Source organism: Cylas formicarius, unplaced genomic scaffold (genome assembly GCF_029955315.1).
Source record: "Cylas formicarius isolate icCylForm1 unplaced genomic scaffold, icCylForm1.1 PGA_scaffold_12__32_contigs__length_19106922, whole genome shotgun sequence".
In the NCBI taxonomy this organism is placed as follows: Eukaryota; Metazoa; Arthropoda; class Insecta; order Coleoptera; family Brentidae; genus Cylas; species Cylas formicarius.
In genome coordinates this window covers 15002564-15018858 of record NW_026844225.1, presented here as the reverse complement: position 1 = coordinate 15018858, position 16295 = coordinate 15002564, and the positions used below count along the sequence as shown (strand labels likewise).

Sequence of the window (16295 nt, the reverse complement as noted above, 5' to 3'; positions counted from 1 at the left end):
TAATGTAACTTTTTGATCACCCTGTTTTTTTAATTATAATTTTTACAATAGTAATACAGACTATTAAAGTATAACAAAGATTTTCAGTCGGAGAAATCGATAGATATATTTCGATTTGCCAAACACCACTTTGAGAAGATTCCAAATATGTCAGAAACGGTAAGACTTTTTCTAAACAAGAAGAAAAAGGTACCTTAGCCACGAAAATAGAAACACTCTCTATATATTAATATAATATTTTAAAAGCATTAAAAATAAAAAAGGATCATAACAAAATAAACAGGCCTCCACCACGTGTCAAGAAACTGGTTATTTATTTTAAATTATTTCGTATTGTCCAAGTAGTCTTCAAAAATCGTTCATTATTATATTACTTATTTACTTATATACTTATCCTTCCCTGTTTTTAAACAATAATAAAATTGCAATCATTTAAACTTCCCTGAACGAGATTGTAACTTTTTAAATGGACCTCCACCAGTTGTGAAGAAATGTATGTATGTAAAGTTAGTTTTTTCCACATGTTACGACATTTATTTTACGCACATAATAAAAAAAGAATAGCGAAACCAAAAAAATTATATTCCAAACGTTAAAAGAAAACAAAAAACAAACATTAAATGAAATATTTTGGAATCAACTCAGCTTTCACTTTAAGCCGAATCAGAATCGTCCGATGCCATGGCTGGTAAAATTTGCTTTTCCTGATTCACGACGGATTTTTTTTTTCTAGCATAAGTCACCGAGAAGCTCCTACTTGGCGGCACAGCGTCAGCCTATACGAAAATTGTTTTCTGATTAGACAACATTTTTTATAAAAAAAAAACACCTGGAAATCTAAACCATTGACAGGGATTCTGAAATTTAATTGAAAAAACAAAGAAATAAAAAAATTAACGACATGAAAACAAATTAAAATCATCAGTTTTTGGCCAATTTATAAGTTTTATGTTAATATTTACTTGTTTACGGGTATTAACGAACGACAGTGATGAAAACCGAAAAATAGGACATCACAAGTAATCACCTGTTGAAAAACGCCACTAGGATGGGGCTGGTTTCCGCCCAAATTGAAATTGAAAGTTCGAAAATCGTCCTTTTTGGAATTAATAAACTGCTCGAATGTTTTCACGTTTTCACCACTGAAGATGGTTGTGTTAAAACCGATCCTAGTGCGAGGGATATTTTTAGATGGCCTCTTAAACATGGCGGCGCTATTTTTCCTTTCCTTATCATCAATTACCTAGAGTATCGTAAGTTCAAAAAGTATTACTAGATTGGTAGTTATAAAAATTATATAAGTAGGTATATATCAGTTTTTGTTATTCAAAGTTATTTATTTAATATTTTCTACTCTATAATTTGTAAACAAATGTACACGAGTGCTGACGGAAAAATAACGAAAACCAAAATTCTTACCTCAAAACCCTCTTGGTTCTTGACCAACGTCATCAGGCAGGTACCCTGTTTGATTTGATTCGGTGTGGGTCTGTTTCTCCGCTGTTGCCATACTTTAGCCAAATCCTCATGATCCGCACCACCCTCAAAAAGTACCCGATCCTGCATGTCAAAATCCCTTTTAATTTGGCGCACACTCATCGCTTGTATCGGAGGCACGAATCTCTTCTTATTCCTTTTGCCGGAACCCACGCCATTACCCGTGGAACCCGTGGTTTGCATGGAGCTGCTCGCTTCCGTAAGCGCCAACGGAACTTCAAGGTTTCTTTTTCTCGAAGCACTAGACAAGTTAGATACGGTCTTGAATTTTTTGATATTAGCCGGCGTGCCAGGGAAACTCTTTTTTGAATCAATTCCATTTGATGTCGACGAGGTATTGCCATCGAGGTTCCTTTTCCTCGAAGCTGCTGAAATGCTGGTTAAATCTTTCGTCGTGTCATTCGAGACAGTTTCCTTTGTCCTCTCGAATCCTTTGAACGGGATATCTGGGTCAAAATTTGGTTTGGTTGGCGAAGATGGCACCTCGACTTTGCTTTTCTTTGAAGCAGGGTTCGCTACTTTTGATGTCGACGGGGTGTTGTTAGTAACCGCTTGTAAAGTGGTCCCTGACTTGTTAGAATCAGCAGATGTGCTGGCTTTACTACTTAACAAATCCCCACCAACTGATGTCAATGATCTATTGAGGTTCCTTTCCATCAGAGATGCTGAACTACGGGTTAAATCATCGCAGGCGAGTTTCTTCTCTGAGTCCTCGAACCCCAAAAATGGTATTACATCTGGACCAAAATTTATTTTGGTCTTTCCGAGTGAGGTATTTTGAATACCATCATCGAAAATGGGAGATTTGGTTATCTTTTCTACCGTATTGAATGTAGCAGATGTACCGGGGCAACTGTTCAAATCCGTTCCATCTGATGACTTATTACCATTGTCATCGACGTTTGTTCTCGATACTTCCGAAAGGCCGGTATCAATTTTCGCCGTAGCGTCGACAGCGGTTTTCTTTTCTGATTCACAGAATCCTTCGAATTGCCAATCTGGACTAAAATTGGCTGTATTCACGTTGCTTGAATCCGCTCCATCTGATTCAAACGAGGTGCCGCTACTACAAATGGGGGTCCTCATCTCCCAGTCATCCATATTGTTAACGATATTGTTTTGCGAATAGTAGTCGCTGCATCCTGATGTACTACCGGAACCGTCATTAATTTCCACAATTGGGAAAATATCTTCTTGCTTTTCCGTGTGCTTGCCACGGTCATCGCTGTCTCCTGATATACTACCGGGACCATTTATGATTTCAACATTGGGGAAGACGTGTTCCTCGAGGGGTGATAATGATATTGTTGTTTCAAAAATCTCCAACCTTTCGTCAAACTCGGCACTGTTCTCGGGAATAGGTGTAGGACTACGATTACAATCGCTATTCTCTGATACGTTTCCCCTACAATCTGTATTTTCCACAACAGGGGAAATGGGTTCCTCCATAGACGCAGGTTTAGCATAATTATCGCTCCCCATTTCATCAATAATTTCTTCGTTAGAGAAAATAATGGCTTCGTCTTCGAATATAGGTCCAAAATTTCCATCATTATTTTCTGATGCAACCTGACCACCCTCGATAATGTCCACGCTAGGGCAACCATGTACTTCATTTTCCTAATGTGGCATATGGAGTAGATAAAAAAAACATTTAAAACAACCACAATATAAAAATGTTACCACCAAAAATATGTCGATAATAAATAGGCAAAGTATATCAAAATAAAACCGAAATTTTTAAAACGCTTTCAATATTTTGTTTTAATAACGCTCTCAACGCTAATAGTGAAAATTAATTAAATTAGTTAATATCAATTATTGCAGACAAAGTTCAAGCAGCCGGTTCCACAGTTAAAATATTGTTTTACGCGATATTCTAGTTAAAGTCTGTTCATAGATATAAGAAAGTGACAAACTGATACGAATTAAGGAAAGACCCGGACAAACTGCAAGAATGAAATATGGACGAACAGGTCCGTACTTTGCTTCTCTCTTCAGTCTGTATCCTCTTGTGAGGATGTAGCGGCTAATGCGACGTCGTTCACTAGAGTCTTCCATCTCTCACGGTCCTGGGCTTCGGTGATGAGAGGACGCATGGTCATCCCCGTAGGTTTTGTTAATTGGTCGATCCATCTTGTCGGTGAGCGGCCACGGTTTCTTTTTCCTTCGACTTTTCCCTGAATGACTATTTTCTCTAAGCACTTTGGACCTCTTCGCATTACATGTCCAAAATATTTTGGGACACGCAATCGTATCAGGCTAGACAATCTTTGTTTGACTTTTAGTTGTTTCAGTATGGAGTCACTAGTCCGGTGTTGTGTCCATGAACTATTTAGTAATTTTCTCCAACAATACATTTCCGTAGCATCAGTTTTGTGTTGTTCACTCATTCTATCCGATCGATTATTATTAGCTCGGTCAATTATCATGATTTTTGTTTTGGAAGTGTTGAGTTCCAGACCTAGATACACGCTCTCTTTTTCAATCCTATGAATGAGATCCAACAATTTGTCTGCAGTGTTTGCCAGTAAGACGGTGTCATCAGCAAATCGAAGATTGTTAATTTTTCTGCCATTAATTGCGACTCCTCCCATCCAACCATCGAGCGATTTCCTAATAATGTATTCGCTGTATATGTTAAATAGTTGTGGTGATAATACGCATCCTTGTCTCACTCCACATCTTGGTTGAAATTCTCGAGAATATCTGTTATTAATCTTGACATTACCAGTTGTGTTTTGGTATAACGTAATTATGAGGAAGATAAGATGGTGTGGCACTCCCATTTCATTGAGGGCAGTCCATTATATATATATATATATATATATATATATATATATATATATATATATATATATATATATATATATATATATATATATATATATATATATATATATATATATATATATATATATATATATATATATATATATATATATATATATATATATATATATATATATATATATATATATATATATATATATATATATATATATATATATATATATATATATATATATATATATATATATTCTCACGTATTGATTCACGGATGGAAAAATGTGATGACACTATATTCCGGGATATCATCCGTTCGCTCGTTGAACTCCGACTGGAATCCTGCATCCGACTGGAATCCTGCAATTCTTGCATCCGACTGGAATCCTGCAGACGTTTCGCCAAAATCTCACTTGGCATCTTCGATGCTCGCGCTCCGAAAACACTTCGAACACATATATATATATATATATATATATATATATATATATATATATATATATATATATATATATATTCTCACGTATTGATTCACGGATGGAAAAATGTGATGACACTATATTCCGGGATATCATCCGTTCGCTCGTTGAACTCCGACTGGAATCCTGCATCCGACTGGAATCCTGCAATTCTTGCATCCGACTGGAATCCTGCAGACGTTTCGCCAAAATCTCACTTGGCATCTTCGATGCTCGCGCTCCGAAAACACTTCGAACACATATATATATATATATATATATATATATATATATATATATATATATATATATATATATATATATATATATATATATATATATATATATATATATATATATATATATATATATATATATATATATATATATATATATATATATATATATATATATATATATATATATATATATATATATATATATATATATGATGACACTATATTCCGGGATATCATCCGTTCGCTCGTTGAACTCCGACTGGAATCCTGCATCCGACTGGAATCCTGCAAATCTTGCATCCGACTGGAATCCTGCAGACGTTTCGCCAAAATCTCACTTGGCATCTTCAATGCTCGCGCTCCGAAAACACTTCGAACACAGTGTTCGACTTAACTATTACAAAAGTGCAAAACAAATTAGATGTTTCAATATATCATAAACCTTCACACACGGACACAGTCATACATAACAGCTCAAATCACCCTTATACACACAAAATGGCTGCATTTAACTCTTTTATACACAGACTTCTTAATACGCCACTCTCAACAGAAAATTACAACAAAGAACTTAATATCATTAAAGACGGTGTTGTGGAAACAATTGTCATGTAAAAATATGTAATTTCGTGAAAATATGAACTTTTAGTTCTCATTTATTTTTTTAAAATTATTCACATAATATATCAGTATCACTATCGCTATCATCGCCTGTTCTAATTATTATTTGTTCTATATTATCTGCAATATAGATATACCATTGTTCTGCTTTTTCTACATGTTTAACAGAATTTGCCCAACTTTGTGGAGGGATGTTAAAAACTTCGGTTTCTATAAGTTTGAGGACATTGGAGTTAACACGGGGAAGCCTTAAAACTGTATACCCTAGATTTTTTGCATAATTATCACAGACGTATTCCTTTTGTAGGTTCAAGCTTTGTAGAACCTCAATTAATTGCTTTTTGGTATAATTTTCGAGAAAATAAATGTCGTTACTATACATCTAGTTTTGGATTGTTGCTTTTGTGTCACATGAGGAAGGGGTTTTAGTCAACTGTCTACTGTGATAACTTGCATTGTCCATTACAATGACGCCATTAGGAGGAATGTTTGGAACTAGTTTGTTTTTAAACCAACTTTCAAATAAATCAGCTGTGGTGTCTTCGTGGTAATCCAGAGAAGAATCTTTAATATTTTTCACATACAGAGAAAGTCCATTTGGAATCCAACCATCTTTAGAGCCAACATACAAAAAAGTTATTCTTTTACCTCTTTTTGATGGCGCGTTTGTTTTATACTTATCAGTTGAGTCGACCCAACCCTTTTCCGGGGTATCATAAGTGTCGAACCAGGTTTCATCCAAGTAAATAATTTTCTTTTGTTGTTCTCTGTAAATTATAATTTTTTCGCCATTTCCGAATTCTAAAAGATTCCATTAAAACTTGCCTTTTGTCAATTTTTTTAAATCCAAAACCCATGTGTTGACTACACTTCCATAAGGTAGTTCTGCCCACATTTAACACCGGTTTCATCTTTTTCAAGCCTCCTAATTAAGATATCTAATGTAGGCGCGCTTTGTTGCTCGTATAACTGGTAAATTTTAAGCCGTATTATTTATATCTTGATCACTTTCATCTACGCTCGAGAAAATGTCAACATCGCTTCTTTTTTCCCTCGCTGAAATGGGATTATTCACAATTTTCCATATAGTTGATGTTGGAATTTTCGTCAATGTGGCCGTTTCTTCTAAAAATGCTTGCTTGCTGGCACCACGTTCAATGAGAGTCAAACAAACATGGTTTATAACTTCCTTAGTCTCGATAGAATAGTGTTTTCTACATTTGGGCGGAGAGCATCTCCTGAGATACACTAGACTCGCGCATATTTTGCATAATTCGCACACCAATCAACACACTCGAAATAAGAATGATTACTAATAAACATAAACTAAGTAGTATACCAAACCAAAGAATATTAAACACAGGTAGGTATAAAATTATTTTCTATTACGAACCACAATTTTACCCGAATTTAAATTCCGAAACTTTAGGTACTAATCTTGTTGCATTGTATGGATAATGCTGTTCAAAAGCAATTGGTCACTTTCTTATATCTATGGACAGACCTTACCTGCCCCAAAGTGCTATCATCCATCTGGCGATCCACTGCAGATTGTTGTTGCTCATCGAAGTTGCTTCTTTTAGAATAAAATTCAGTATTGGGACATGACCAGCCGCAACGGGTATTTGATGAGCACGGAAAATGTAGAGAAGCCGATCTTATCGGGCGATTTAGTATAGGGTGTGGATTCATGTAAGAGAAGTTGAGTGTTTCAGAATAAAATTCAGCATCGGGACATCCGCCGTCATCATTGTTATTTGACGGGGATCGAGCGGGGGTTGACGTTATTATATCGTTATGACCTGATGGCAAAAAGCCATCGTAACCCGTGGCAATACGAATCGCTGCTAGCTGATTTGATAAATCTTCTTCGGCGTTTTCCACAGCTCCGATGCTGCTATTTCCGTCATTCATACTCGATGATAGTAGCGTAAGTATCGAGGTGCCTTCGTTTAGCTGTACCTACGATTGTATGTTAGTAGGTATCGAGTCGCTCACGGCCCATTTGAACTACTCCTTATAATTTCATATATACCCACCCTATACCTCCATATGTTACGTACAATGGTATATATAAGGACTTATATCGCAAGCATAGGAAGTAGTTCAAATATACCGCCCTGTCTGGCCCGAGCAACGTCATACCTACTTATGTATGTACATTTGTATAAAATCGTGACTGTTTGGGTTGGGTGGGGAGTATAAAAATTAAAAATAAACATAAACAAGCTATAAAAGGCACCAATGAGAATTATTTCTATTGAACTACCAAATGATAAAATTAAATTAAACTTATATAACATTGGCCATCGAAAAATTGGAAATTGCAATTAATAAAATTATCATTAGTTGACTTTTAACGTTGTGAGTTTCATCCCTATTTTCAAAAACATTAAAAAGAGTTGCGCGAAAATGGCTTACCTCCGGGATTAAATCTTGCAGATTAACATTTTCTTCGGGTGCGGATATCTCGTTTAGACTGTTCTCTCTTCTCAAATGCAAGTCCTCTAGCCACGCGTACGAGCAAGAGAGTTCATCCGTTATGGTACTTAATTCAGGAACAGCATCGCCAGAAGTATTCAACTTATTCAATTCTTCTTCGTACGCTTTTAAGCATTTATTCACTTCCGTTTCAGTCAGTGTATTTTTATCCTTGAGTTTCCCTAGTTTGCAATGCAGTTGATATTTTAATCGCATGGACTGATCTACCGTTCCGACATGGATATTCTGAAAGATCAAACCTTTTACCTTTTGGCAAATAATTTTCCGTTTATGAAAAGTCATACCATACGTCTCTTGTTGACTTTAGCCGCTAGTTTGATAACATGCTCCATTGTATCTTCGGAAATGGCATCCCGTGCCATGTACACACCGTACCATTGCACGTTGGTCGACCCAGGAATCAATCTGTACTTAAAATCCAACTTGTAAGATTTTAAGTCTTCAGGATTGCCAATACTCAACGTTTCCATTTGCCACCTGCTTCCCCAACGTATATATTATCCCGATTTGTTTAGGTTTTCTTTTAAACTTACACTTTGACATTAAGAAACATGTCCTTCAGTTTGTTCAGCAAAGCGTAATGGGTGGTAACGAATACGTAGGCTTTCAATGTAGCTAGATAGCTGCAGATTCCCATGGCATTTGAGACGCCTTCGGCCACGGATGTCGAGTTACATAGCTCGTCCATGATAATTAGCGAATGATCGGTCATCGTACTGGCCATATAACCGACTTCCTTAATCTGACAAGTTAACAAGACGTAATACCGGATGGGCCAAAAAAAGCAAAAATTTGGATATTTGACGTTATACTAATGACAATGAGGAGGGTCCCACAAAGAAAAAGTTTTTAATATGACAATGCCAACTTGAATTGTTTTACTGAACACCCTATAGATATAGATTTTTTTTTCAATTCACCGTAATCACTTATAATTTCAGATGATGATTTTTTTTGTGTACAATTCGATAATTATAAACAAATAAAAGTTAAATAGCACTAGAAGTTAGTATGGAATTTCAAGATTCGATAGGTTCGTCACTAACCTCCGAAACGAACGAAGAAAATCCGGACTCAATATCGTCGGTGTTCGTTATCCTAGCGTACATGCGATCTGCCGACCTGAAGACGGCCGACTGGGCTGGAACGAAACATCCCACTTGCGCCATGATCTGAAGCAGCATCAGCTGCCGCAAGTAAACACTCTTTCCGGCACCATTTGGACCACTAATGATGTGCACGTTATAATGTTCACATACTTCCTAATCAGGGAAATGGTGAAATTAAAAACCAGGTCGCCCTTTTTTTGTAATAAAAAAAAAAGGTTTCTGCTTTCACGCGATCCACAAATAAAGAAAAAAATATAGATATAGATTTTATTTACCCTTATAATGCAAAACTTTCAACTTTAGCTTAAACTGAGGCTAATTTAAGCGAAAGTCACTCACCACAGAGTTGGGAACGGGCTCCTCGTCGCACAGAAACTCCAAGAGCGGATGTCGACCATGGATGACTTCAGTATAGTTGGCAAACATTGGTCTAGTGTAACCGTAGCATAAGCTGACGGTGGCCAGTGATTGGATCACATCTAAATACGCGATTTTGTCGCACAAAGTAAAGAAGAGGCTGATATGCTCCCGCATATCTATCATTACTGATCTGATCACCCTGTATCAAATTGTTGACAAAAAAAAATCAATGACTGGGGAATTAACGGGGTTAAATAGTAATAAGAAAGCAAAACCAAGAAATACTGCGTCAAAAAGAAAATGCTAGCTTTAAGTTGTGGACTTACGAGTTGGAGACTGATATCAGATCCTGCATGATATCGTCAATTCTGGTATTGAGGTTTACCAGCTCAGGCGTTTTCATGGTGAGCTTGTTCCTAGTTGTACACACCTGTAGGGAAAAAAATCCGTAACGCGTAATAACCCCAATTTTCCTGCAATACCTCGATAAACTCCAAAGGTAAACTGGATGTTTGGAACTTGCCGTATTTCTGCTTATTCAAAGTCATCACCATATGGTAGCCTTTGGAGTTGGTGTTGGCCACCGTCAACGGCAAATTGTATTTCGCACCTACCTTGGTTACGTATTCTAAAGAATGAAATTATAATTTTTATTTCGAACCCATTCTGCCATTGGCATATGCAATTTTCCATGTTAAAGTGACGCTGTTGTTTATTCAAAATATTTTTTTTATTAAACTAAGCACCTTGAATGTCCTGTACTCTCTCCGAATAGGTTTGCCTGATCACGTCCAAAAGGCCGTTGGCGCCATATTTAATGGCGAAAATCCTCTGGGTACTTGTCCGCCCTTTGATGGGATAGGCGTCTTCATTTAATATCTGCCTGTGGGTCCACAAAACCCAAAATTGAGAAAATGCGTCTTCTAGTATTGATCGAATTTAAAAAATGCCACGATTTACCAAGTATCGCGGACCAGGTAAAGACAAAAAAATCCGGAAATTTACTCCATCATAATTATTTTTTGCAATTTATTAATTATTAAGTAGCAATTTATTCAAAAAGTGATTCGCAATTATATAGGGTGATTCATAAAAAATGAGCAATCTCTAAACTAAACACTAAAACAATGTGATCAAGCACAAAATGCATCAAACAAATGTAGCAGTTGAGAAAGTTACACGTTGCTCTTAGATGGCGTTAGTATCACCATATTATTTAGATTAATCGAATCAATTTTTTTTTCTATCGAATTGTAGTTGAAACATGATTTTTTCATGGAAAATCGGTCCAAATCCAATTTCTGGGATTCTGAGAAACTACATTCTGCAGAGTTTAAGGCGAAAATTTTTTGTATGGTGTAATTTCTGATATACCTCGAAGATATATATATTCGCCTTAAGAGGAAATATGTGGTTGCCAGTGCGACAATTGTTTGGAGTCCAGACTGAAACCCTCTGCACTTCCCAATGTTGCCATATTTACAGGATTTGGTATACGCCGAAGATGTCAATTTTTTGTAATAGTTGAGAAAATACAAATCGAAGTTTTGTTTAACATTTTTTTGTATTGACGTAGATGGTGGACAACACCAACATTTGATGTGATGCTTGTTTTCATTAATATTATTAATATCATTTCATTTCATATTTTCAGTATTTATTTTTTTAGAAAACGGAAAAAATACCGTGAACTTTATAAAGGCAAAAGGGTCAAAACCCAAAAACCGATACAGTTGGACTACCTTTCTTTCGGATTTTCATCATGCGATATTTGTATGATAAATGTTGAGCTTAATTCAAATATTTTGTTGTCTAATATCTTTATGAACCACCCTGTATTAAACAAAATCATTATTCATAATTATTTCCATTTCTATTGTTATTAATAAAAAAACATATTTTAATAATTCACACACATCACCATTTTTTTTCTACTGGGTATCTAATTAAAAAAAAAATTAAAAGTTGGAAAAAAATTTAAAAAAACACACACACACATGCACGCACCAGCGTGCGAGCTAAATAAAATTGAATGAGATCGTCTTACCTTAAGACGGTTCTGATTGTAGTAAAGTCTTCGTTGCCAAGAAAACCAACCAAGTCCGTAAAAAGGTCCTGATTGAGGCTGCCAATTGTCTCTTTCAAACCTAGGACTACGTCTACGACATTATTTAGCAGCAGTAGGTAATTCAGTTGACGATAAGAAAATCTGCCACAAAAATAAAAACATAAAAGTGAATTTACAATGAAAAAAAATTAATTTTGACATTTACTTCTCGCTTTCTGACAGCACCATACCCATACTAAGTAAATGATCGATATTGTTCAACATGGGAAGAGTTTCCTGAAAAATATTAACGCGAATTACGCATTTACTTTTTAATTTAATTTAATTAGAGGAAAATCTTCTGTTATGCCAATGTCCATGGAGGCGAAAGGCTAAAGCAAAAAAAATTTTTTTTTGGCTTTCACATTTTTTTCAATGATAATATAGAGGTAAAATAAACGCAACGAAATATTTTAGTCGACGTTAGCATAATAGGAAATTTTCGAATTTTTCGTAGTTGGACTTTTCACATAATAAAAAAGTCAATTGATTTTTAAATTTCTGGTAAATGTTAAATGAGAACGCACCCTTAAGGCACCCAGTACGGTAGGATTCTCATAAAGCTCGTTGACCCAAGACAGACGTTGTTCAATATATGAAACCGAATATAGGGGCTGCAAAATCATAGATCTGAGGGTCCTCACTCCGATACGGGTCAAGCAATGATTCAACAACGAGAAAAGATTTGCTTTTTTCTTGTTAGGCTGTTCAGATTCTTCGCAGGAAACGAGTTCGAGTCTATCGGCAGTACAAACGTCTAAAATATTTTTAAGTGCCCGTCATGGAAAATTGTAGCATAAATTGTTTTATACCTATGATGGTATAGCCTTCTGACGCTTGGTAATCAAGCTTGATGGAATGCCTTACGTAGCCAACGCGCAATGTTTCTCGAAGGTAAGTTATAAGGGCCGCTGCTGCTGCTAGGGCGTAATATCTACACATAACGTTATTATGTTATTATGAGCATTTTGATAAGAATATTTTCGTGGTATAGTCGCCCCCGAATTACAATAGAGTAGTAAAATGTTTGAAAAATATATAGACCCACAAATACCTGTCTTTAACGGCGACGAGTGCAAAATAACAACTAGGGATGCAATATTCTTGCAGCCAATCCAAACCTTGGATACTGTTAAAAAATCTGCGCAACATCGTTGTGTATTTTTTCTTCGGAAATTGCGCTTTGATCTGTTCTAACATGCGTTTGCCTGCGTTGCTTTCGAACGTGATGGGATGCAATATCTACAATGTCGTTAGTACAAAAAATCACGTAAACGAATAAATAAGTGGGCATACCTCGGTTGGATCGAATACGTTGATTTTCGCCAACGTATTTAGGTAACTTTCAGTGTCGGATATTTGGGAAAGGGTCAGAAAAGAATTTGGAAGTTGTATAGCCGCGATACCCACTTCACATCTGGCTTCTCCTCTGCCTCCGGTGATGGCTGAAACGCGAGCACTAGTTGACACCCGAAATGATCACACTTATCTATAAGTTACCTAGGATAGTTCGATGTTCTGATTCGGCGGTTATCGAAGATTTCGTCGAAGTTTTTCTATTTGAAAATGACACGCTAAAAATATTCAGGTCAATTAAAAGTTGTGACCGAAAGTTGACCTAATAATGTAACACAAAAAAAAATGTCCGTCTTTTCGACAGTAACTTTTAATTTACTAGGAAGTGTTGTTTAATTTATGAATTTCAATCTGCAAACTCTAGTTAGGCATTCCATTTATTTGGGTTCCTGGTTAAAAATCACAGTTGATTATCAAGGAAGCAGCCTTTGCAGCAAAATCCGGGTTAAACTTCTAACCTAAACCTCAAACTGAAGAAAACTAATTCCATTAGATAAGGAATTAAAGTTCCTCGTATGTTGAAAATCATCAAAAAACATTGAAATAAAGCAAATTAGTTATTTAAGAGTAGAACAAATAACGAGGGTTCCGCAAGTTTTGCACAGATTCTGCGCTTAGAGTAAAGGCTACTGCGTTTGCGTAAGTTAGTCCGTAGTTTAAAAGTAAAACCCAAACAAATAATATTTACCTTACGGGTTTTTTACCCCATGGCAATGCAGGCGAGTCGGCTGAGGAAGAAGCGGCGGCTGTACTTTGACATGGGGCAACACTAGACGGCTCCACTGCTGGAGACGGATTAGTCGTAGCGTTCCGTTGCATTCCGGATTTATTTCAAATTTTAACGGCTTTGTTCAATTTCGCAATTTGCGGGGTTTTTTGTTTAAAGACAGAAGTAATTCGAAGGATAATACTTCAAACACTTTACTGAAAATACAACGCCTTCTAACTGACACGTCACCCTACAAAACTTTGGCGTCTTTTCTGCCCTGGAATAAAAAAAATAGACAATCGAGTTAGCCATGATAAGGTTTTGTGTGTTGCCTACATATCAGGAATCGTTTTTATAGATTCGAGTTCCCTTATCCAAAACCCATCGATTATTATTGATTTACTATAAATTTGATGAACATATTTTATAGAGAAATTTAAATTTAATATGCTAAAGGTGATTTTATATTGAATTTGGTAGCGTTTTCAGTTTTTTTTTCGTCTTTAATCAGTTAGTTGTTGTATAGGGTGTCCCGTTTTTGGTGGTTTTGCGGCCTATCTTGCATAATAATAAAAACAGCGTTTTGCGGTTTCCGTGACCCAAGGGTGCTTTTTAAGAAATGATACTGTTTGCAGTTCCGTAATATGTTAACTTATCGAAAAAGTAAAAAAAAAACGGTCCGGATTGCTTTTTTTGCGTAGGGCCCAGTGACGGAGTTCATTACATTACGTAATTATTATTTTAATATTTACCCACTCCTTCTTCTGCTATCGCTCGTGTTACGTCAAAATATGATAATTAAGGGAAACTGGATACATGATGCCGTAGTATCATTGCGCACTTAATATTGATCACACACATACATTCATTTTGAAAAACTAATAACAAGCATTAAAAAAATACGTTTATATATCAAAATTTGCGATTTTCACAAGACAACTGACTACGCCACTGGATCCAACGTGAAAAACCTTTCGACTACGCCAGTTGTGATGAGAGCAACTATGTGCGAATCCTTTGTAAAAAAAAACTACTGGCGCCTGTAACGAACGGCCTATCCGTGCGGCGCTACAAACAAGTCTGTACCCTTCTCTAATCATAGGCGCCTTTTCCTATTAAATGCCGCGCGGTGTTGGTACTGTAGTAGTCACAGAAGAGAACACACTAAAAATTCAGGAGAGCTATGATATTTTTGTTTGTGCCACAGTTCAGAATTTTTTTAACGGATGTCAAGAATAAATTCGTTGTTTAAGTTCAATTCTTTGATTTTCAAAAGGAAATGGAGCACCATTTTAGATTAAAAAAAAAACACGAATAAAACGATTAACCATATTGGTTTCAATTTTAAACTAATTTAACATCTAACGTGCGCAGGTTTAAACCTTGCATTATTTTTGTAGATTTTACGGGATAACGCTAGAGGGCAGGCAACTCTCCATGCGGGATTTTTGGACGGAATCCGCAAAAAGTGGTTGAACTAAAGTTCCCCAGAAGTAATTTTTGTAGTAGTAGTTCTCGATATACCTATACCAAGAACAATCCGCAATCAACCAGAGATAATTTTGGTGGCTATGCGAAAAATACAATTACAATTACACTGATCACTTATGTTAACTTAGTATACAGGGCGTTCCATTTTAAAAATAGAGTGAGGTTCGATAATTTTATAGTTATCTGTTAGTTGAGATACGGGGAGTTCCGGAAAATATAATATTTTAATATTAGCTCTGTCTCTTAAAAACTAAAACGACTACGAACATCTTTACTTTCCAAAAAAAAAACGTAATACACTGTCGCAAAGCTACATTTTCTATTGATAAAAATAACAGAGATACCCCGCAGAAATAACCAAAATGGGACATCCCGTACATTGTAGGTAGATTATATAAAATATATATTATACAAGGTGTTGAAAAAAATGAAAAATAACTTAGGGGGCGATTCTGTATTAAAAAAATATGAAAAAAAAAAGTGTTGATAAACATGGTCCTGGAACTGCAAAGTTTTCAAGAATACAGGGTGTTCAATAGTTTAATGCATTATAATATATAAGTATCCTATATCAAAGGCAGGTCTGAGCCTTCCTAATTGAAATATTCTTTGTGAACCTGTCCTATAAATTTGTTTAAATTACCATTAACTTTTCTAAAAAAAAAATTTTTAATTAATTTTTATGATTTGTTTTATGGCCATTGTGATAGTGATGTCTTTACAGGTGTCTAAAACTTCGAAAGTTGATGAAAACATAACATTTGAAGATATTCTTTCTCTACCACTTCCAAAAACCTAAAAAAGAATTCTTATTTGATTAAATTAAATAAATAAATTATTAAATTGTTAATTTAAAATATTATATTGAGTAACAGTACGTAGCCTTGTTTAATAATTTTTACCCCTTAAATTCCCCTTCGTTATCTTCTATTCAAAAGCTATCTTCATTAACTTTAAGTTAAATACTGGAATAATTAGTATTGAGGTAAAACGTCGGCTTTCGTTACCATAGATAAAACACCATGGTTCATTTTGGTAAGTTGCACCCACGCTGCTATT

At 35.6% G+C, this 16295-nt stretch overlaps 1 protein-coding gene across 1 annotated transcript; it reads right to left on the bottom strand.

Annotated features, from left to right (window-relative positions):
• Positions 1–694: 694 nt before the first annotated feature.
• On the bottom strand, positions 695–13855 carry LOC132695793 (uncharacterized). The gene is made up of 19 exons (XM_060660258.1): positions 13725–13855; positions 13181–13254; positions 12977–13125; positions 12735–12922; positions 12493–12614; positions 12208–12437; positions 11847–11917; positions 11621–11782; positions 10320–10456; positions 10056–10201; positions 9900–10003; positions 9553–9772; positions 9151–9366; positions 8638–8846; positions 8389–8581; positions 8024–8329; positions 7112–7564; positions 1420–3117; positions 695–1243 (listed from the first exon to the last, which is right to left on the bottom strand). Exons 1-19 carry the CDS (start codon positions 13853–13855, stop codon positions 959–961), a joined length of 5094 nt encoding a protein of 1697 aa, XP_060516241.1. The 3' UTR covers positions 695–958.
• Positions 13856–16295: the final 2440 nt, after the last annotated feature.

What these genes read in the sequence shown, in the direction of transcription:
- LOC132695793 (XM_060660258.1), bottom strand. Translation starts at nt 13,855, where the DNA reads ATGCAACGGAACGCTACGACTAATCCGTCTCCAGCAGTGGAGCCGTCT. An exon ending in CTCGTCGCCGTTAAAGACAG is followed by an intron (nt 12,615 to 12,734) that starts GTATTTGTGGGT and finishes CGTTATGTGTAG; the next exon opens with ATATTACGCCCTAGCAGCAG. An exon ending in AGAAGGCTATACCATCATAG is followed by an intron (nt 12,438 to 12,492) that starts GTATAAAACAAT and finishes AAAATATTTTAG; the next exon opens with ACGTTTGTACTGCCGATAGA.